The sequence below is a fragment of the Oncorhynchus clarkii genome, chromosome 18, assembly GCF_045791955.1.
Source record: "Oncorhynchus clarkii lewisi isolate Uvic-CL-2024 chromosome 18, UVic_Ocla_1.0, whole genome shotgun sequence".
NCBI classification, from domain to species: Eukaryota; Metazoa; Chordata; class Actinopteri; order Salmoniformes; family Salmonidae; genus Oncorhynchus; species Oncorhynchus clarkii.
This window is the reverse complement of record NC_092164.1, coordinates 15,561,518-15,584,476: the sequence shown is the minus strand read 5'-3', so window position 1 is coordinate 15,584,476 and position 22,959 is coordinate 15,561,518. Positions and strand designations below refer to the sequence as shown.

The 22,959-nt window shown below is 43.2% G+C and overlaps 1 protein-coding gene across 2 annotated transcripts in view; it reads left to right on the top strand.

Annotated features, from left to right (window-relative positions):
* LOC139373072 (rho guanine nucleotide exchange factor 7-like) overlaps positions 1–20,581 on the top strand; it is a 28,669-nt gene extending 8,088 nt beyond the window's left edge. Inside the window, exons 6-21 of one of the 2 annotated variants that reach the window (XM_071113143.1) lie at positions 606–694; positions 1,890–1,984; positions 2,134–2,229; positions 2,571–2,693; positions 3,571–3,709; positions 7,292–7,351; positions 8,481–8,627; positions 8,692–8,778; positions 12,099–12,177; positions 12,419–12,573; positions 14,694–14,915; positions 15,067–15,250; positions 15,787–15,972; positions 18,562–18,661; positions 18,815–18,869; positions 19,073–19,341. In XM_071113143.1, the coding sequence (XP_070969244.1) occupies positions 606–694; positions 1,890–1,984; positions 2,134–2,229; positions 2,571–2,693; positions 3,571–3,709; positions 7,292–7,351; positions 8,481–8,627; positions 8,692–8,778; positions 12,099–12,177; positions 12,419–12,573; positions 14,694–14,915; positions 15,067–15,250; positions 15,787–15,972; positions 18,562–18,661; positions 18,815–18,869; positions 19,073–19,195 (1,940 nt within the window). In that variant the 3' untranslated portion in view covers positions 19,196–19,341. Of the gene's footprint in view, positions 1–605; positions 695–1,889; positions 1,985–2,133; positions 2,230–2,570; positions 2,694–3,570; positions 3,710–7,291; positions 7,352–8,480; positions 8,628–8,691; positions 8,779–12,098; positions 12,178–12,418; positions 12,574–14,693; positions 14,916–15,066; positions 15,251–15,786; positions 15,973–18,561; positions 18,662–18,814; positions 18,870–19,072 lie in introns of both variants that reach the window. The other variant, XM_071113144.1, reaches the window with a different exon arrangement.
* Positions 20,582–22,959: the final 2,378 nt, after the last annotated feature.

Sequence of the window (22,959 nt, the reverse complement as noted above, 5' to 3'; positions counted from 1 at the left end):
TAAACTGTCTTTGTGCACAGCTGTTGTGCACTATTAATGTAGCTATTGTGCATTATAACGGAGAGGAAGGAAACTGCGTGGTTAAACAAAGACAGGACATTCCTTATCTGAGCCTGTGGGTGGGACTTCCCCAAACACACCAAACAGCTCCCAGTGCTTCCCTCTGTTGGCCTACTACCTACCTACACATGATGAACTATGTATCAAACTAATTGCCATTTCTCTATAAGCTCACAGTGGTAACCCACTCCCTTTCTGTATCCAATCAGTCACACATGAACATGCCCTCTGTCTCTGGCTGCAGAGAGCGAGCCACAATTTTTGTTCCTTTGCTGTGTGTCATGCTGTTCTCTCTCCATTCTTTATGCTATCTCTGCCCCAAGGGTTAGCTACTAAAACACAGCAACATGAATGTGTCCCCATTTCTCTGTAGTGCATAGAAAGCCTCTGGTCTTGTCTTTAGCTAAATGAAGCCAGCATCTTTCCCTGCCGGATAACATTGCTTTAAACTCTATTATAAAATGAACAACTTCATGTTTCTGTCCTACTTCTACTCTACACTTTCTTCTCCTCTCTCTCTCTTCTTCTCTCTCTCTACCACACAGACAAACCAGTGTCTCCTAAGTCTGGCACCCTCAAAAACCCTGTGAAAGGCTTTGACACACCAGCTGTCAGCAAGACCTACTATAACCTGGTGAGAACCTACACGACCTACTGCACTGAGATCTGAAATACCACAAGGGTTTTAGAATTGAGGCTTTTGCCTGCCGTGTGTTCGTGTGCAGTAATGTAGGTTGTTTCTTCCGTCTGACTGGCTGCTGGGCCAGCTGTGCCTCAAGGCCTTGTGACTGGCTGCTCCGTTTCTATCTAGTGGTAGCACACTGTCACTATGGTGTGTGTTTTGGTGTCTGGGTCAGAGATAGTTCACAGGGACTGTGTGTCCTGCTGCCGTGATGGTGATGGGAGCACATCGCAAAGCATCCTGGGAGGCCCTCTGTTTTATTCTGGTGCTGAGAGAAGAGAAGCTGAAGCCGGGAGATATCAACTATTCAGGACAAGAAACTTTCAGGAGAGGAGAGGATATCTGAGGAGAGGATATCTGAGGAGAGGATATCTGAGGAGAGGAGAGGATATCTGAGGAGAGGAGAGGATATCTGAGGAGAGGAGAGGATATCTGAGGAGAGGAGAGGATATCTGAGGAGAGGAGAGGATATCTGAGGAGAGGAGAGGATCTGTTGTCCCAGTGGTCAAGAATGCGTGAAGATCCACATGGAGCAATCTGATAGAAATCAATACATTATGATATGGGGAAAGAAGTGAATAGTTCAGTACTAGTCTTTATGAAGACTTGAAAGTAACCTCATCACAGTGTTAAGTTATCCTGTGTTACAAGATCCAAATGAGTTTGAGAGTTGAAATATGAGCCCCACAACATCGGGAGTTAAAAGCTACCTGGCTGTCCGCCATTAGTGGATGTTAGATGGGTTAAAGCCAACTTAAACCCTCCCCCTTTATCCATCCATCTCTGCATCCTTCATAAAGCCTGCTCTGAACCTAGCCAGTAATGACATGGACTGAAGAGGTCAGTATTTGATGAGAAAAGGATAGCAGTTTATTTCTGTCCTCTGGTTTCTCTGTCTAATGGGTTCCTCATATGAAACATAAAAAAATAAGAAAATAATTCAAAAAATGAAGTGAAGAGGACAGGCTTCAGGAAGCAGAATGGATGGTCTCCCTGGCCCCATTCTGTCAACGAGGGGGAGGTTAGGAGCAGAGAGGGTGGGTCTCCTCCGTGGGGGTGTCTGAGTTCAGTGTCTGTCTGTCCGCCTGCCTGTCTGTCTATCCGTCATCATCCTCTCCTAACCCCCCTGTTCTGTCTCTCCATCCAGGTGCTCCAGAACATTCTAGAGACCGAGACCGAGTATTCCAAGGAGCTCCAAAGCCTACTGACCTCATACTTGCACTCACTGCAACCCACAGACAAGTGAGTGTGTTTGTGTTCACATGGATGTGTGTGTATTTGTCAGGGGTGTTTGTGTGTGTGTGAGGGTCTGATTTGAGCGTACTATGAACCTTACTGTACCCCAACCATATCGCTCCAGCTTTCCCCACACCGTCTCCCTCTGTCTCCAGGTTGAGCAGTGCAGACGTCAGTCACATCCTGGGGAATCTGGAGGACATCTCTACCTTCCAGCTGATGTTGGTTCAGTCCTACGAGGAATGTACCAGGTGTGTCCCCGAACACACACACACACACATACACACACACACACACACACAATATGATCAGTCCAGCATTGACCAAATGTATCTCATCAATACATGGATGTACCAAATGGGTGCCCGCAATCTTCATGCAAACTTAAAATATGAATCAGCCCTGAAATAGACCACATCCTGTCTGCCAATAGGATCTAAAGCCACACCTTAAAACCCGCTGTGTGGGAGGGAGCACTATTCCTCATATATAATAGTACATCAACATGCTGTTTATACAGGTCACACTGACACCTACTGGTAGACTCTGGTAGTGCTGTGGTGATGAGCACATTGTGTGTGTGTGTGTGTAGGCTTCCAGAGAGCCAGCAGAGAGTAGGGGGCTTCTTCCTCAACCTGCTGCCCGAGATGAAGGCTCTCTACATGGCCTACTGCTCCAACCACCCCTCGGCTGTCAACGTCCTCACAGAACACAGGTAAGTGTGCGTGCACGTCAGGTAAAAGTGTGTGTGCACGTGTGTGTGTGTGTGTGTGTAACCAAATCCATCGTGTGATTTTATGTCACCGGGTTGACTGTCAAAATGATAGCGGACTATTTTCAGTTACAATATCTGCAAAGTATTTTGAGTGTTTCAGTGAGGGACTGGGGGAGTTTAGTATGTCGCTGTGTGTTTCAGTGAGGGACTGGGGGAGTTTAGTATGTCGCTGTGTGTTTCAGTGAGGGACTGGGGGAGTTTAGTATGTCGCTGTGTGTTTCAGTGAGGCACTGGGGGAGTTTAGTATGTCGCTGTGTGTTTCAGTGAGGAACTGGGGGAGTTTAGTATGTCGCTGTGTGTTTCAGTGAGGAACTGGGGGAGTTTAGTATGTCGCTGTGTGTTTCAGTGAGGCACTGGGGGAGTTTAGTATGTCGCTGTGTGTTTCAGTGAGGCACTGGGGGAGTTTAGTATGTCGCTGTGTGTTTCAGTGAGGAACTGGGGGAGTTTAGTATGTCGCTGTGTGTTTCAGTGAGGAACTGGGGGAGTTTAGTATGTCGCTGTCTGTTTCAGTGAGGAACTGGGAGAGTTTAGTATGTCGCTGTGTGTTTCAGTGAGGAACTGGGGGAGTTTAGTATGTCGCTGTGTGTTTCAGTGAGGAGCTGTGTGTTTCAGTGAGGGACTGGGGGAGTTTAGTATGTCGCTGTGTGTTTCAGTGAGGAGCTGGGGGAGTTTAGTATGTCGCTGTGTGTTTCAGTGAGGAACTGGGGGAGTTTAGTATGTCGCTGTGTGTTTCAGCGAGGAACTGGGGGAGTTTAGTATGTCGCTGTGTGTTTCAGTGAGGCACTGGGGGAGTTTAGTATGTCGCTGTGTGTTACAGTGAGGAGCTGGGGGAGTTTATGGAGGGGAAGGGAGCCAGTAGTCCAGGTATCCTGACCCTCACCACTGGTCTCAGTAAACCCTTCATGAGGCTGGACAAATACCCTACACTGTTGAAGGAACTGGAGAGACACATGGAGGTGAGAGGGAGACCGTCTGGTTATTTTGTATTTATTTTTTAAGGGGTAGAGCAGCTTTAATATTACAGACAGATTGTAGCTTCCGTCAATGGAATTGTCTGCATCATTTCCAATCTCCCATATATATTGTTTTGTAAATATACAGTACAAGTCAAACGTTTGGAAACACTCATTCCAGGGTTTTTATTTTTTACTATTTTCTACAATGTAGAATAATAGTGAGGACATCAAAAACTATAAATAACCCGTATGGAATCCTGTAGTAACAAAAAAAAAAATTGTTAAACAAATGTAAATATATTTGAGATTCTTCAAAGTAGCCACCCTTTGCCATAATGACCGCTTTGCACACTGTTGGCATTCTCTCAACCAGCTTCATGAAAGTCACCTGGAATGCTTTTCCCACAGACTTGAAAAAGTTGCCACATATGCTAAGCGTTTGTTGGCTGCTTTTCCTTCACTCAGCGGTCCAACTCATCCCAAACAGTCCCAATTGTGTTGAGGTTAGGTGATTGTGGAGGCCAGGTAATCTGATGCAGCACTACATCACTCTCCTTCTTGGTCAAATAGCCCTTACACAGAGTGGAGGTGTTTCGGGTTATTGTTGAAACACAATTGAGAGTCCCACTAAGCGAAAGACCAGATGGGATGGCGTATCGCTGCAGAATCCTGTGGTAGCCATGCTGGTTAAGTGTGCCTTGAATTCTAAATAAATCACAGACAGTGTCACCAGCAAAGCACCATCACACCACCACCTCCATGCTTCACGGTGGGAACCACACGTGCAGAGATCAACCGCTCAACCTACTCTGCATCTCACAAAGACACGGCAGTTGCAACCAGAATTTGGACTCATCAGACCAAAGCACAGATTTCCACCGGTCTAATGTCCATTGCTCGTGTTTCTTGTCCCAAGCAAGTCTCCTTTTTATTGGTGTCCTTTAGTAGTGGTTTCTTTGCAGCAATTTGACCATGAAGGCCTGATTTAACGCAGTGTCCTCGTAACTGTTGATGTGTCTGTTACTTGAACTCTGAAGCATTTATTTAGGCTGCAATTTCTGAGGCTGGTAACTAATGAACTTATCCTCTGCAGCAGACGTAACTCAGGGTCTTCCATTCCTGTGGCAGTCCTCATGAGATCCAGTTTCATCATAGCGCTTGATGATTTTTGTGACTGCACTTGAAGAAACTTTCAAAGTTCTTGAAATGTTCCGGATTGACTGACCTTCATGTCTGCAAGTAATGATGGATTGTCGTTTCTCTTTTCTTATTTAAGCTGTTCTTGCCATAATATGGACTTGGTCTTTTACCAAATAGGGCTATCTTCTGTATACCACCCTTACCTTGTCACAACACAACTGATTGGCTCAAACGCATTAAGAAGGAAGGAAATTCCACAAATTAACCTTTAACAAGGCACACCTGTTAATTGAAATGCATTCCAGGTGACTACCTCATGAAGCTGGTTGAGAGAATACCAATAGCGCAAAGCTGTCATCAAGGCACTAGGTGGCTACTTTGAAGAATCTCAAATATAAAATATATTTAAATGTAACACTTTTTTTGTTGTTGTTACTACAGGATTCCATATGTGTTATTTCATACTTTTGAGGTCTTCACTATTATTCTACATTGTCGAAAATAGTCAAAATAAAGAATTCCTGGAATAAGTTGGTGTCCAAACTTTTGACTGGTACTGTGTATATATACTGCTCAAAAAAAATTAAGGGAACACTAAAATAACACATCCTAGATCTGAATGAATTAAATATTATTATTAATACTTTTTTCTTTTCATAGTTGAATGTGCTGACAACAAAATCACACAAATTATCAATGGAAATCAAATTTATCAACCCATGGAGGTCTGGATTTGGAGTCACACTCAAAATTTAAAGTGGAAAACCACACTACAGGCTGATCCAACTTTGATGTAATGTCCTTAAAACAAGTCAAAATGAGGCTCAGTAGTGTGTGTGGCCTCTACGTGCCTGTATGACCTCCCTACAACGCCTGGGCATGCTCCTGATGAGGTGGCGGATGGTCTCCTGAGGGATCTCCTACCAGACCTGGACTAAAGCATCCGCCGACTCCTGGACAGTCTGTGGTGCAACGTGGCGTTGGTGGATGGAGCGAGACATGATGTCCCAGATGTGCTCAATTGGATTCAGGTCTGGGGAACGGGCGGGCCAGTCCATAGCATCAATGCCTTCCTCTTGCAGGAACTGCTGACACACTCCAGCCACATAAGGTCTAGCATTGTCTTGCATTAGGAGGAACCCAGGGCTAACTGCACCAGCATATGGTCTCACAAGGGGTCTGAGGATCTCATCTCGGTACCTAATGGCAGTCAGGCTACCTCTGGCGAGCACATGGAGGGCTGTGCAGCCCCCCAAAGAAATGCCACCCCACACCATGACTGACCCACCGCCAAACCGGTCATGCTGGAGGATTTTGCAGGCAGCAGAACGTTCTCCACGGCGTCTCCAGACTCTGTCACGTCTGTCACGTGCTCAGTGTGATCCTGATTTCATCTGTGAAGAGCACAGGGCGCCAGTGGCGAATTTGCCAATCTTGGTCTTCTCTGGCAAATGGAAAAACGTCCTGCACGGTGTTGGGCTGTAAGCACAACCCCCATACAACCCTCATGGAGTCTATTTCTGACCGTTTGAGCAGACGCATGCATATTTGTGGCCTGCTGGAGGTCATTTTACAGGGCTCTGGCAGTGCTCCTCCTGCTCCTCCTTGCACAAAGGCGGAGGTAGCGGTCCTGCTGCTGGGTTGTTGCCCTCCTACGGCCTCCTCCACGTCTCCTAATGTACTAGCCTGTCTCCTGGTAGCGCCTCCATGCTCTGGACACTACGCTGACAGACACAGCAAACCTTCTTACCACAGCTCGCATTGATGTGCCATCCTGGATGAGCTGCACTACCTGAGCCACTTGTGTGGGTTGTAGACTCCGTCTCATGCTACCACTAGAGTGAAAGCACCGCCAGCATTCAAAAGTGACCAAAACATCAACCAGGAAGCATAGGAACTGAGAAGTGGTCTGGTCCCCACCTGCAGAACCACTCCTTTATTGGGGGTGTCTTGCTAATTGCCTATAATTTCCACCTGTTGTCTATTCCATTTCCACAACAGCATGTGAAATTTATTGTCAATCAGTGTTGCTTCCTAAGTGGACAGTTTGATTTCACAGAAGTGTGATTGACTTGGAGTTACATTGTGTTGTTTAAGTGTTTCCTTTATTTTTTTGAGCAGTGTATATATTTTTACATATTCCTATATTATTTTAAACTAACCCTACCACCCCTCCCCCAATTGGAGTAAACTAATGAACAACAACACTTAGGCGTCTACTTCCAACTTATACATACTACAAACATTTCACGAACAGTGTATTTTACGTTAGTTATCTTTTTGTTTGTTTTTAGTCCCATCGATCTGTGTTTTTTGTCTATGTACTATAGATAAAGGTAATTTGCCCGTGAATGGCTGTTTTTTGTTGTGTAGGTGTAGACTATATTGACTGTTAGACCTGTGATCTTCTGATGAATCAAACATCCCCATCTTCTTCATCAGGAGCATCATGCCGATCGACCAGACATCCAGAAGTGTTTGACCTCCTTCAAAGGCCTCTCTGTAAGTCGGACCTTTACCGTCCCTGTCTCGGTTTAATGACTTATGCGGTGTTGAAGGGTTACATTTACATGTCTCTTGTTGATGATGTACACTACCGTTCAAAAGTTTGGGGTCACTTATTTTTTCCATTTTAAAATGACATCAAATTGATCAGAAATGCAGTGTAGACATTGTTAATGTTGTAAATGACTATTGTAGCTGGAATCTTTTTAAAAAAAATGTATCGATACATACATTTTGCCCATCTTAATCTTTTGTTTTTATTAGCTAGTCTGAGATATGGATTTTTCTTTGGAACTCTGCCTAGAAGACCAACATCCCGGAGTCGCTTCTTCACCGTTGACGCAGAGACTAGTGTTTTGTGGGTAGTATTTAATGAAGCTGCCAGAATAGACTGACAAGTTTCAGAAGAAAGTAATTTGTTTCTGGCCATTTTGAGCCTGTAATCGAACCCACAAATGCTGATGCTTCAGATACTCGACTAGTCTAAAGAAGGCCAGTTTTATTGCTTCTTTAATCAAAACAGTTCTCAGCTGTGCTATCATAATTGCAAAAGGGTTTTCTAATGATCAATTAGCCTTTTTAAAATGATAAACTTGGATTAGCTAACACAACGTGCCATTGGAACACAGGAGTGATGGTTGCTGATAATGGGCCTCTGTACTCTTAAAATCAGCTGTTTCCAGCTACAATAGTCATTTACAACATTAACAATGTCTACACTTAATGATCAATTTTGTTTTTTTCGTGGACAATTTTTTTTGCTTTTCTTTCAAAAACAAGGACATTTCTAAGTGACACCAAACTTTTGAGCACTAGTGTATATGGAATCCAGTAGTATTCAGGGTTAAATTGACATATATTAAATACTCTCTGTCTTGTTGTGTTTACTGTTGCTAATCCTGGGCTGGGGGAAAAGCTTTAGCCTGCCTCTGGGCTCAACGGTTTGGCTCGGCTGTTCTGTGGCTTGGTGCCCTGACTTGGGCTTCTATGCAGCCTGGATCTTTCGTGTGTGTGTGTGCACATGCATACATTTGTCTGTCTCGCTGTCTCTCACATTGACTGGGATTCCATACTTTAAAACAGCTTCCTTTTCTATTTGTGTGTGTTTGTGTCTCCATGGCTTCAGGCTCAGTGTCAGGAGGTGAGGAAACGTAAGGAGCTGGAGCTGCAGATTCTAACTGAGACGATCAGACGCTGGGAGGGAGATGACATCAGAACCCTGGGCCCTGTCCTGTACATGTCACACACACTCTGCCACACACACGGATCAGAGGTAAGACGCACATCTAAAATCTACACCCAGGAACGTCTTAACAGTGTGTGTTTGTCTTCTTTAGGAGAAGAGTGAACGCTACCTCCTGCTGTTCCCAAATGTTCTCCTACTGCTGTCTGCCAGCTCCAGAATGAGTGGATTCATCTACCAGGTCAGGATCTCGCTCTCGCTCTGTCCTTTGTTAGTATTTAGGGCCCTATAGAATCCGCTTTGTGGAGAACATGACGGAATCCTGGAATCTCGACATTAAAACGTAATTCAACAATATTCAAAAATGTATTGAACTTAGTAGAAATTTACTAAATGGTTTGAACTTATTAGAAAAGTCATTAATTCGCCCAAAATTATCATGACATAAATAAAATGCATCAGTGACTCATATTTTAGGCAACGGCACAGGAATGCCTGTGTGTTTGTCTACCACTTCTTGTAGTCGTTAGCGATTATTCTAATGTGTTGCCAACTGTCTTCTGGTATAGATGGTAAAGCTTTCCCAAAAACCTTCTCAATTAAATGTTAAAGCTGCAATATGTGACTTTTTGCGTGACCCAACCAAATTCACATAGAAATGTGAGTTATAGATCTGTCCATCTCATTGATCCCTGCCTACAGACAGAAACTAAAACAAGAAGCTCCCGCGCTGAGGTCTGTTCAACGCTGGTCCGACCAATCTGATTCCACACTCCAAGACTGCTTCCATCACGTGGACTGGGATATGTTTCGTATTGCGTCAGACAACAACATTGGCGAATACGCTGATTCGGTGAGCGAGTTCATTAGAACGTGCGTTGAAGATGTCGTTCCCATAGCAACGATTAAAACATTCCCAAACCAGAAACCGTGGATTGATGGCAGCATTCGCGTGAAACTGAAAGCCCGAACCACTGCTTTTAATCAGGGCAAGGTGACCGGAAACATGACCGAATACAAACAGTGTAACTATTCCCTCAATCAAACAAGCTAAGCGTCAGTATAGAGACAAAGTAGAATCTCAATTCAACGGCTCAGACACAAGAGGTATGTGGCAGGGTCTACAGTCAATCACGGATTACAAAAAGAAAACCAGCCCCGTCACGGACCAGGATGTCTTGCTCCCAGGCAGACTAAATAACTTTTTTGCCCGCTTTGAGGACAATACAGTGCCACTGACACGGCCCGCAACTAAAACATGCGGACTCTCCTTCACTGCAGCCGACGTGAGTAAAACATTTAAACGTGTTAACCCTCGCAAGGCTGCAGGCCCAGACGGCATCCCCAGCCGCGCCCTCAGAGCATGCGCAGACCAGCTGGCTGGTGTGTTTACGGACATGTTCAATCAATCCTTATCCCAGTCTGCTGTTCCCACATGATTCAAGAGTGCCACCATTGTTCCTGTTCCCAAGAAAGCTCAGGTAACTGAGCTAAACGACTACCGCCCCGTAGCACTCACTTCCGTCATCATGAAGTGCTTTGAGAGACTAGTCAAGGACCATATCACCTCCACCCCACCCCACCCGACCCTGGGTCTCGACCCCGCCCTGTGCAACTGGGTACTGGACTTCCTGACGGGCCGCCCCCAGGTGGTGAGGGTAGGCAACAACATTTCCACCCCGCTGATCCTCAACACTGGGGCCCCACAATGGTGCGTTCTGAGCCCTCTCCTGTACTCCCTGTTCACCCATGACTGCGTGGCCACGCACGCCTCCAACTCAATCATCAAGTTTGCGGACGACACAACAGTGGTAGGCTTGATTACCAACAACGACGAGACGGCCTACAGGGAGGAGGTGAGGGCCCTCGGAGTGTGGTGTCAGGAAAATAACCTCACACTCAACGTCAACAAAACTAAGGAGATGATTGTGGACTTCAGGAAACAGCAGAGGGAACACCCCCCTATCCACATCGATGGAACAGTAGTGGAGAGGGTAGTAAGTTTTAAGTTCCTCGTCGTACACATCACAGACAAACTGAATTGGTCCACCCACACAGACAGCATCGTGAAGAAGGCGCAGCAGCGCCTCTTCAACCTCAGGAGGCTGAAGAAATTCGGCTTGTCACCAAAAGCACTCACAAACTTCTACAGATGCACAATCGAGAGCATCCTGTCGGGCTGTATCACCGCCTGGTACGGCAACTGCTCCGCCCTCAACCGTAAGGCTCTCCAGAGGGTAGTGAGGTCTGCACAACGCATCACCGGGGGCAAACTACCTGCCCTCCAGGACACCTACACCACCTGATGTCACAGGAAGGCCATAAAGATCATCAAGGACATCAACCACCCGAGCCACTGCCTGTTCACCCCGCTATCATCCAGAAGGCGAGGTCAGTACAGGTGCATCAAAGCTGGGACCGAGAGACTGAAAAACAGCTTCTATCTCAAGGCCATCAGACTGTTAAACAGCCACCACTAACATTGAGTGGCTGCTGCCAACACACTGACTCAACTCCAGCCACTTTAATAATGGGAATTGATGGGAAATGATGTAAAATATATCACTAGCCACTTTTAACAATGCTACCTAATATAATGTTTACATACCCTACATTATTCATCTCATATGTATATACTGTACTCTATATCATCTACTGCATCTTTATGTAATACATGTATCACTAGCCACTTTAACTATGCCACTTTGTTTACATACTCATCTCATATGTATATACTGTACTCGATACCATCTACTGTATCTTGCCTATGCCGCTCTGTACCATCACTCATTCATATATCTTTATGTACATATTCTTTATCCCCTTACACTTGTGTGTATACGGTAGTAGTTTTGGAATTGTTAGCTAGATTACTTGTTGGTTATTACTGCATTGTCGGAACTAGAAGCACAAGCATTTCGCTACACTCGCATTAACATCTGCTAACCATGTGTAAATAAAATTTGATTTTGATTTGAGGTTGTCTAAGAAGCGGTGTGTCTGTTCTGTGTGCGCTATTTCTATTCTTCCAGTTAAGTTTAGTTTTGTCTTTTACTTTCAGTTTGGTCCACCAGCTTCAAACAGCTGAAAATACAATATTGTTGGTTATAGAAAATATATTTCACAGCGGTTTAGGTGGTACAATGATTCTCTACACATTGCTTGTTTTGTCACACAAACTGAAATTTAAGCGAACTATTGGAATTTTAGCAACCAGATGAAATAGTGGAGGGATTTTTGCCTATTGTACCTTTTAACTACAAAGTAGCATACTGGCAGAACGATATCATGACTATTTGCATCAATCCATTGGCCATTTGTTTTGCAAACTTTGCAATCACATGAGTGCTACAGAAACATCCTAACCAAACAACTGTCTCTGGCTAGTGAGCAGTTAAAGGGTAATTACACCCAAAAATCTACATTTCTTAGATTTTTTTTTCAATAAAGTGGGAAAAACTGAAGAAATGGAATCAGGCAAAAATCAAATGGATTTTATAGTGCCCTTAAGTGTGTAAACACTAAAGGTTTGTGTAACTCTGTTGTTGATTTGCTTTAAAGGGTAAGCTGCCATTGACAGGAATGCTTATCTCAAGGATAGAAGATTGTGAGTTGGTCAAAAACGCTTTTGAAATATCAGGTACGTTAACTTTTTTTTTTTTTTTTTTACTAGTGGAGTTTAAACAGCTCAAAATAAGGGTAATTACGTGTGCGTGTGTGTGTGTGTATGGACATGTTTAGCTATACTTGTGGGGACCCGAAGGAAAAATGCTAGGAGGTTAAGGTTGATGTTAGGTGTTAGGCAAAATACAATTTTGAATGGGAATAAATTGTGTCCCCACAAGGTTAGTTAAACAAGACTTTGTGTGTGTGTGTTACAGGCAGTACGTGTGAGCGGATGCAGGTGGTGTGTAACAACCAGCAGGATTTGCAGGAGTGGGTGGAGCATCTGTCGAGACACACTCAGATCAGAAACGCCCCCTCCGTGATCATGACCACACCAACCGCCAAGCCCCAGTCTGTCCCCTGCCACACGGTAACACCCCCAACCTCTCCAGTCTGACTGTCAGTTAAAGGGAAGGGTATCGACGTTTGTCTGACATTTTTCTTGTGTAGATCCAGGTACATGGATTAGGATATTTGTAGGTTTAAATCCCAAATAAATGGGAAAGCTAATGCTGCGTTCATAACATCTTGTAAATTCGTAAATATGACCATACCACTGGGAAAGATCCATTTGAATGCCCCTCCAACTGGTATTACTAGTGGGAAACTCGTCTACCATCAGACTTCTCCCACATGTTGAACTTAGTTGTCACATACTGAGGAAATACCTCTATAACAGCATTTTCGGCAGTTAAATGCAACAATAAAACATCATTTATAAAAAGCAATCTATTAATATAGTTTTTGAACACTATCATCTGTTAACAAGCTAGCTAGCTGTTCTTTTAATTTATGGTTGAAGCAGATTGTTTGCCCGTTAGCCAGGCAGCGATTCTCAACGAGTTCAAAGCACTTGAATGCATCCAACTCGTATTTACAACTGGTTATTACTAGAGGTTGGTTTTTCAACGCTGATACCGATTTATTGGAGGACCAAAAAAGCAGGGAACGATTTTTTTATTTTTTTTATATATATTTTTATTTATATATATATATATATATATATATATATATATATATATGACAATTACAACAATACTGAACACTTATTGTAACTTAATATAATACAACATCTATTTAGTCTCAAAATAAATAATGAAACATGTTCAATTTGGTTTAAATAATGCAAAAACTGTGTTGGAATAGAAAGTAAAAGTGCAATATGTGCCATGTAAAAAAGCTAACTTTTTTTTTTTTAAAGTTCCTTGCTCAGAACATGAGAACATATGAAAGCTGGTGGTTTAATATTCCCAGTTCTTTAATATTCCCAGTTCTTCAATATTCCCAGTTAAGAAGTTTTAGGTTGTAGTTATAGTAATTATGGCGCGTCGACTATTTCTCTCTATCATTTGTATTTCATATACCTCTGACTATTGGATGTTCTAATAGGTATTTTAGTATTGCCAGCTTAATCTTGGGAGTTGATAGGCTTGAAGTCATGAACAGGGCTGTGCTTCAAACATTGTGAAGAGCTGCTGGCAAAACACAAAAGTGCTGTTTGAATGAATGCTTACGAGCCTGCTGCTGCCTACCACCACTCAGTCAGACTGCTCTATGAAATCATAGACTTAATTATAATAAACACACAGAAATACGAGCCTTAGACATTAATAATGGTCAAATCCGGAAACTATCATTTCGAAAACAAAATGTTTAATCTTGCAGTGAAATACGGAACCATTCCTTATTTTATCGAATGGGTGGCAACCCTAAGTCTAAATATTGCTGTTACATTGCACAAACCTCAATGTTATGTTATAATTATGTAAAATTCTGGCAAATTAATTACGGTCTTTGTTAGGAAGAAACACAGTTCCCTACGACCCTGACTCTGCTTGCACTGAACGCAAATGAAGTGACACAATTTCCCTAGTTAATATTGCCTGCTAACATGCATTTATTTTAACTAAATATGCAGGTTTAAAAAAAAATATATACTTCTGTGTATTGATTTTAAGAAAGGCATTGATGTTTATGGTTCGGTACATTTGTGCAACGATTGTGCTTTTTTCGCAAATGCGCTTTGTTAAATCATCTGTTTGGCGAAGTTGAAGTAGGCTGTGATTCGATAAATTAACAGGCACCGCATTGATTATATGAAACGGAGGACAAGCTAGTTAACCTAGTAATATCATCAACCATGTGTAGTTAACTAGTGATTATGTGAAGATTGTTTTTTTGTGAGTTAAGTTTAATGCTAGCTAACAACTTACCTTGGCTCCTTTTGCCGCTGCACTTGTGTAACAGGTGGTCACCCTGCCACGGCGTCCAAAAAGGCCGATAACCGATTTTTGAAATTGGCCCTAATTAATCTGCCATTACGATTTAACCGGTTGACCTCCTTCCCACTAGTTAGTAGTTATTACCACCTTCCCACTTGGTTATGAACTCAGCAAGCACCATTAATTCCAAGAGATGCTACTGTATATATGATATACTCTCTTTTTTGGACCAGACTTAAACTTCTCCCCTCTGTTCTCTCTCCCCCAGCTCCCGTCCCATCCCCTGACCCCCACCAGACACTCAGAGAGTAGGGGTGTATCTGGGGGCCCTGCCTACCACACCCTACCTCACCCCTCCTCCCACGGGGCCCCTCAACCCCCCCCCATGTGGGGTCCCCTGGAGCCCCCCAGCACCCCCAAACCCTGGAGCCTCAGCTGCCTCCGCCCCGCGCCCCCACTCAAGCCCTCGGCAGCACTCTGCTATAAAGAGGTATGGTCCTGGGCCTTTCGTGTAAGAGGGAATAGGTTCCAAACAGTAATAGTCAGCACAGTTTCTAGAGATGATCCCTTTATCAATAAAATAGCCCACCTCTAGGGTTCTAAGAGAGCCTCTCTCTTCCTGTTTGTATCTCCCTCTCTAGGATCTGAGTAAAAGTCCTAAGAGTATGAAGAAGCTGCTGCCTAAGCGTAAGCCTGAGAGGAAAGCTTCAGATGAGGACTTTGCTACCAGGAAGAGTACTGCAGCTCTGGAGGAGGATGCCCAGATCCTGAAAGTGATCGAGGCCTACTGCACCAGCGCCAAAACACGACAGACACTCAACTCAAGTAAGACTACGCCGCAAACACACAACCTGTCAGAGACCCAATACTTCAACCAATACCAACTAGTCTTTGGTGTCTTTTATTTCTGTACTAACATGAACCGTGTCCAGATTAGTTCTAAGACTTCACAGGTTCTGGATAAATGCTCTTTAGAGTACAGCTGTTTAGATTCAACTGTCAGTGTCTAGTCTATTGCTACTCATAGTTCAGTCTTGTCTCCTCTCTCTCTAACTATGTTCTCTCCTGTTTCTTTTCTCTCCACTCATCCCCTTTGCATTCTGTTATTCTCTGCTCTGTTCCTCCTCCTTTTGGTTTGTCTATTTTGTGTCCTCTCCCTTTAAAAAAAAATATATATATTATTTTTGTCCTCATTCATAACCCCACCATCCCTCCTTGTTTTAAATATACCTGTATATAATTTATCCTATTATTATGGATCCCTCCACAACCTACCTCAAAAATTATTTGCCCCCCCACACTGCTTTATTATGGTTTGATCCACTCCCCTTCGTTCCGTATGGTTTGATCCACTCCCCCAGCATGGCAGGGTACTGATTTGATGCATAACCACGTGCTGGCCGAGCCAGTTGACCGGTCCAGTGTGGACACTATAGGTTGCCGTAGCAGCCTGTCCAGAGGGACCGAGCCCTGGTCTGACCTATCAGAGGACTCGGATTATGACAGTATTTGGACCGCCAGTAGTTACAGGACCTCCTCCGTTTCTCGTAAGAGCTACAGTCGCTCCTCCCATATATCCCGCTCCCTCACACCTTTTTTAATAAACTATTTTATTTTGAAAGAAATATGATTTTCTTTCATCGTAGTTTTGGAATCCCATTTCTGGCTAGGCCACATTCAGTAAATGTTGCAGATAGAGATGCAGTGAATAGAGCTGACATAAACAAACATGTAGAATAAGGAATTAACATAATACATTTCTATCTGAATGTCGGCCAACGTTGTGTCCTGCTGAATGCGGCCCTTCAGCCACCGTTTGTAGTTTCTCCCCTCCCTTAGTCTTGGTTGGTTGTGTGTGGTTTACAGTAGCTGTGTCTGGTGTTTCTGTGAAATGTCTGTCATGCCAGAAACTGAAGATGGTGAAGAACCTAACATGACCTCTCTCCCTTATGTATGTATGCACAGTGCCTTGCAAAAGTATTCACCCCCCTTGGCGTTTGTCCTATTTTGTTTCATTACAACCTGTAATTTAAATGGATTTGTATTTGGATTCCGTGTAATGGACATACACAAAATAGTCAAAATTAGTGAAGTGAAATGAAAAAAAATAGCTTGTTTAAAAAACGAATTGGTGTGCATATGTATACACCCCCTTTTTGCTATGAAGCCCCTAAATAAGATCTGGTGCCACCAATTTACTTTCAATCTAAGGGTCACATGATCTGTCACATGATCTCCGTATATATACACCTGTTCTGAAAGGTCCCAGAGTCTGCAACACCACTAAGCAAGGGGCACCACCAAACAAGTGGAACTATGAAGACCAAGGAGCTCTCCAAACAGGTCAGGGACAAAGTTGTGGAGAAGTACAGATCAGGGATGGGTTTTGAACATCCCACGGAGCACCATTTAAATCCATTATTAAAAAATGGAAAGAATATGGCACCACAACCAACCTGCCAAGAGGGGGCCGCCCACCAAAACTCACAGACCAGGCAAGGAGGGCATTAATCAGAGAGGCAACAAAGAGACCAAAGATAACCCTGAAGGAGCTGCAAAGCTCCACAGTGGAGATTGGAGTATCTGTCCATAGGACCACTTTAAGCCGTACACGCCACAGAGTTGGGCTTTACGGAAGAGTGGCCAGAAAAAAGCCATTGCTTAAAGAAAAATATAATATGTTCACCAAAAGGCATGTGGGAGACTCTCCAAACATATGGAAGAAGGTACTCTGGTCAGTTCACACTAAAATTGAGCTTTTTGGCTATCAAGGAATATGCTATGTCTGGCACAAACCCAGCACCTCTCAACACCTTGAACACCATCACCACAGTGAAGCATGGTGGCGGCAGCATCATGCTGTGGGGATGTTTTTCATCGGCAGGGACTGGGAAACAAAAATCAGTTTAATTCCAGGTTGTAAGGCAACAAAATACTTTCGCAAGCCACTATGTATTCATGCATGCACTACTGGTTAGAGCCAGTTTGCACTGTTCTGTGAAGGGAGTAGTACACAGCGCTGTACGAGATCTTCAGTTTCTTGGCAATTTCTCATATGGAATAGCCTTCATTTCTCAGAACAAGAATAGACTGACGAAGAAAGTAATTTGTTTCTGGCTATTTGAGCCTGTAATCAAACCCAAATGCTGATGCTCCAGATACTCAACTAGTCTAAAGAAGACAAGTTTTTATTGCTTCTTTAATCAGAATAACTGATTAAATTATTTTCAGCTGTGCTAACATAATTGCAAAATGGTTTTCTAATGATCAGTTAGCCTTTTTAAAATGATAAACTTGGATTAGCTAACACAACATGCCATTGGAACACAGGAGTGATTGCTGATAATGGGCCTCTGTAGATATTCCTGATATTCCTGCTACAGTAGTCATTTACAACATTAACAATGTCTACACTGTATTTCTGATCAATTTGATGTTATTTTAATTGGCAAAAAGTTGCTTTTCTTTCAAAAACAAGGACATTTCTAAGTGACCCCAAATTTTTGAACAGTAGTATACACACACATATACACACACACACACACACACCCTTCTCCCCCTCAAAAGACCTCGGTGGACAAAGGGAATAACTGCTCCTCAGCCTCCCTTCTGTTCTCAACTATTAACGGCTTCAAAGGACCTGGTGTCATGTTACAATCATTAAAATGATGAGTTAATATGCTGCTGTCATAGCTTAGATCTCCCTTGGAGAACAGACATATTGAATCTCAATGGAATCTCCTGTATGGATAAAGGATAAATGGTAGATGAGAGGGAGACTTGATTTGCCAGGTCAAGTTCTCCTCCTCTACCCACACCTGTCCTGATCCTTCCACAGGACCCCTTTGTCAGGCCGCTTATCTGAATCTGGTTTGGGCTGTATCCTAATACTCTAAAATGGCCCCCTTGTCTTCTTTCCTTCATTGCCGCTGATAAATGAAAGGGCTCCTATAAAGGACTGTGATCAGGGGGGACAGGACACAAGGAGAAGAGGCTAGTTTGAACTATTGAGCTACAGCCTTAGTGTGTCAAACTTCTACAGAATGGTCACCCTCCCCTCAGTCAGCCAATCAGTCAATGAGTCATTCCGTCCATCGACCAATGTGCTCTGCTGACGGTCTTGTTTTACCATTCAGGATCCAGGGAGAAGTCAGGTCTGCACATGCTCTTCCCTGAGGAGGAGAAGATCATCGTGGAGGAGACCAAGAGCAACGGACAGACTGTCATCGAGGAGAAGTAAGCACTACATTCCTCCCTGAACTACCAGTGCGTTAGATTGGGAGAACACTTCACTTCACACGTTCAGAAGTTTATATGTTCCCTAATGGGGTTTATTGATAATGGTGAGCTGTGGTTGGGTTGGTTATCTAACGTGTCTGTCTGCCTTAGGACTCTAGTAGACACGGTGTATGGGCTGAAGGATGAAGTGCAGGAGCTGAAACAGGTGAGCATTCAGGAGAGTTCGCCAAACCGTCACATCAAATAGCATGTCAGTCGTTCAGCATCATAATGAATCAATTAGAGGCTCTCTATGACAAAACTCTAAGCATATACATCCCAGAACCAGAGCTCTGTTCATTCCAGGCATGTGCAATTTAGAGCCTTTTCTAAGATCCAGCGGCCGTCTTTGTCCCCTCCCCCCAACAGGACAACAAGAAGATGAGGAGAACCCTGGATGAAGAGCAGAAAGCCAGGAAGGAGCTGGAGAAGATCCTGAGGAGAGTTCTGAAGAACATGAACGACCCCACCTGGGACGAGACCAACCTGTGAGTGCTCAGGTGACATCGCATCAACATGGTTGAGTTCGGGTTCCACCGTGACTGGACCAAAATAGTTAACCACAAAGCCATCTGACGTAACACTGTGGAACACTGATCTGTCACTGTTGTAAGAGACTGGGTGTGGTCCAAAGTCAAAACAGCCAAATAGCGTCCCTGAATAACTCTGGAAGACTATTGGCTGCGACATAGACCTCCGACCTCTGTGTTGATCTGGGATTGGAAAGAGGCTGGAACAATCACACCAGTGGAGATACATCTGACGTCACTGACTAAGTCTCCTTCCGGGTGCTTCTCAAAGGGTGATTCCTCTCTACCTCTCCCCTTCTGCACTGATCTGAAAGCAAGTGAAAACAACATGGGAATTTGCTGTCACTTGTACAGTACTTTAACATCCGTGATGAGGAAAGGAAGTAAGTTCAGACTATTGAGATCCATCCCCTGCATGTAGAGGAATAGTCTCAGGGAATCATTTCTAGAGACAGTGGCTGCATCTCAATAGTGGTTTGCTCTTCTCATCTTTGCTGATCTGCACTGGTATGTGCAGTAGATCCCTAGTGCCTACAAAGGGATTTCCTTCCACCTGTCCAGTTTTATGCAGATGAAAGACGAGGAAAGGTAGCAACGGTAGACTATTGAGATGCAACCCAGACAATTATGACAGATGATGATTTTGTCACTGCCTCCATTACCCTGCTGCCAAGCTCCTCAACACCCCCACCCTCTTACCCCACTCTGGAGCATCTCCCTGCCCATTCCTCTGAGCCTTGTAGGAAGCTATGGCCAACACACAGAACAGCATAACCTCTAGCTCATTCTGCATGTTTCCATGGAAACCTTAGCAATCCGATACTGGAACGTTTTCAGGTGATTTTTGTGGCTTTCTGATGATGATGATTTGAAGTATTCTGGACGACCTATTTCTTGTTTGTTTCTGTTACTTTACCGGATAATGGACTTTCTATTTTAATGCTTTCCTGAAAACACTGTATTTCTACTTTTGCTTTTCTACTTCTTTGTCACCTATGATTTGTACAGAAACTAACCGTAGCGTCTCAAATTAATATCATGAAATGTGCCTTGGGGAAACTATTCCATGATATTAGCTTACATTTCTGGCAGGCTCTTCAGTTTAAAATACGTCAAATATTCCAATGCAATATTGATTCCAATGATGAACACTAATGTAAACTACTTATTCTAACTATTTCAGATTCTACATTATGTCTAATTTATGTATTTAAATGAAATTGACTGAGGAATGTGTTATGTACTCCTCAAGTCTATTGTTCAGTGAAAACCTCCCATATCCTCTATTTATTACCTCTTCGTCTCTCACTCTTCTCCACTTGTCTCTGAATTAAACCAGTAAACTGAATCTCGTGTGTCTGAATACTTGCGATGACTGACGTGTTTTACCCGTCTTAGTTGAAAGCACGTTGCCTCTGAATAACAGCGTCTGCTTTAATGACCTAAATGTGATGGAGCCTTTGTCCTGCAAAGTGCTGTCACTTTTAACTTCAAATGTATCAGACAGTTATCATTGGATACCTGTCAGTGGTAGATTCAGGTGGAAATATACCATAAACAGTCCAGGAATGGTGACAGTGACCACATTTCCATGCGCACAGTAGCTCAAATAAGGTCTTATTTGGGATGAGCTGTTTACATGCACCTTTTGGTATCTCGCTCACGAGTATCCCTGTACCCATGAATTAGCAGAATAGTTAAAATGTAAGTTATATGGGTAAAATGGAATAGTAACTGGACTCTGGACACTGACTGTAGGCCCTCTGACCTGTACAGTAATATAATAACTCTGGAATTATACATTTCTTGCTGTGAAATACAACAGTTTTGTCTCTGGAACAGAATTGGAGAAATATGATTTCTTTCTTTCAGCATCTCTTGAGAAAATGTGAATGTGAGTGTAACATGTTATCTTTGACACTGTTATGCCAGCAGACAGTATTTCAACCACAAAATATGCACCCAAGATCAACTGAAGTCTTATCAGAAACGTGTTTCATTGTTTTCTCAGCTTTTCATTTTCTTAAAACCGGTCACACTGATGACATTTGGACATTTCGTACGGGAACAAAACTTCTGATATTTTGGAGTTATTGTGCATTTTTCTCCCGATCCCTAAACAGATCAGACAACTTTACCGACGTTAACTAGATTACTAATGCATTCATTCTAAGACATTATTCTGGTGAGCACTACTTTATTTAGTCTTCTGGGGAAACAAGTTAGGACAGAAGAGGAGCTGTGCCTTTGGAAAGTATTCAGACCCCTTTTTGTTACATTATAGCCTTATTTAAAAAGTATTAAATTGTTTTTATTCCCCTCATCAATCTACACACACAATACCCCAATGACAAGCCAAAAACAGTTTTTTGTTATTGTTACTAATATATTGAAAATTTAAAAAACAATCACATTTAGTATTCAGACCCTTTACTCAGTACTTTGTTGAAGCACCGTTGGCAGTGATTACAGCCTCAGGTCTTCTTGGGTATGATGCTACAAGCCTGGCACACCTGTATTTGGGGAGTTTCTCCCATTATTCTCTGCAGATCCTCTCAAGCTCTGTCAGGTAGGTTGGGGAGCAATGCTGCACATCTATTTTCACGTCTCTCCAAAGATGTTCGATCGGGTTCAAGTCCGGGCTCTGGCTGGGCCACTCAAGCCAAGCCACTCCTACGTTGTCTTGGCTGTGTGCTTAGGGCCGTTGTCCTGCTGGAAGGTGAACCTTCGCCCCCGTCTGAGGTCCTGAAAGCTCTGGAGCAGGTTTTTGACAATGATCTCTGTACTTTGCTCCGTTCGTCTTTGCCTTGATCCTGCCGCTGAAAAACATCCCCACAGCAAGATGCTGCCAAGCTTGTAGAGTCATACCCAAGAAGACTCGAGGCTGTAATTGCTGCCAAAGGTGCTTTGACAAAGTACTGACAAAAGAGTCTGAATACCTAAGTAAATGTGTATTTAAGGTTATTGTGTGTGTAGATATAAAAATAGAATAAAGCTGTAATGTAATATGTGGAAAAAGTCAAGAGGTCTGAGTACTATCCAAATGCACTGTATATGAAAATAACCATTGGCATTATTTGGGTCTGTGCCATTCACTTTGAACTGGACTGTGTTTACATCATGAGCAGTCACCAGTAGATGCATTTATTTATTTTTAGATCAAAGCGAGAGCTGCATGTATCCACCTGTGCACATCAACACATTTTCAGTCACCTTGTCTGAAGGACAAATGAATAAACAATGTCAAGCCCTGCATGTTTTTTTTTTTCTTCAAAAGTCTCATGGAATGTAGGTCTACATTGAACACCACACATTGGCTGCTTACTGTAGGTTGAATAATATAATGGCTATTTCCATGTTAAAATGTTATGGGATGCATTTCTCTTTTTGTTTTTGATGGTAGGCCACTCTGGTAGGCCTATAGTTGTGGCCAAAAGTTGAGAATAACACAAATATTAATTTTCACAAAGTCTGCTGCCTCAGTTTGTATGATGGCAATTTGTATATACTCCAGAATGTTATGAAGAGTGATCAGATGAATTGCAATTAATTGCAAAATCCCTCTTTGCCATGCAAATGAACTGAATCCCCCAAAAACATTTCCACTGCATTTCAGCCCTGCCACAAAAGGACCAGCTGAAATCATGTCAGTGATTCTCTCGTTAACACAGGTGTGAGTGTTAACGGGGACAAGGCTGGAGATCGCTCTGTCATGCTGATTGAGTT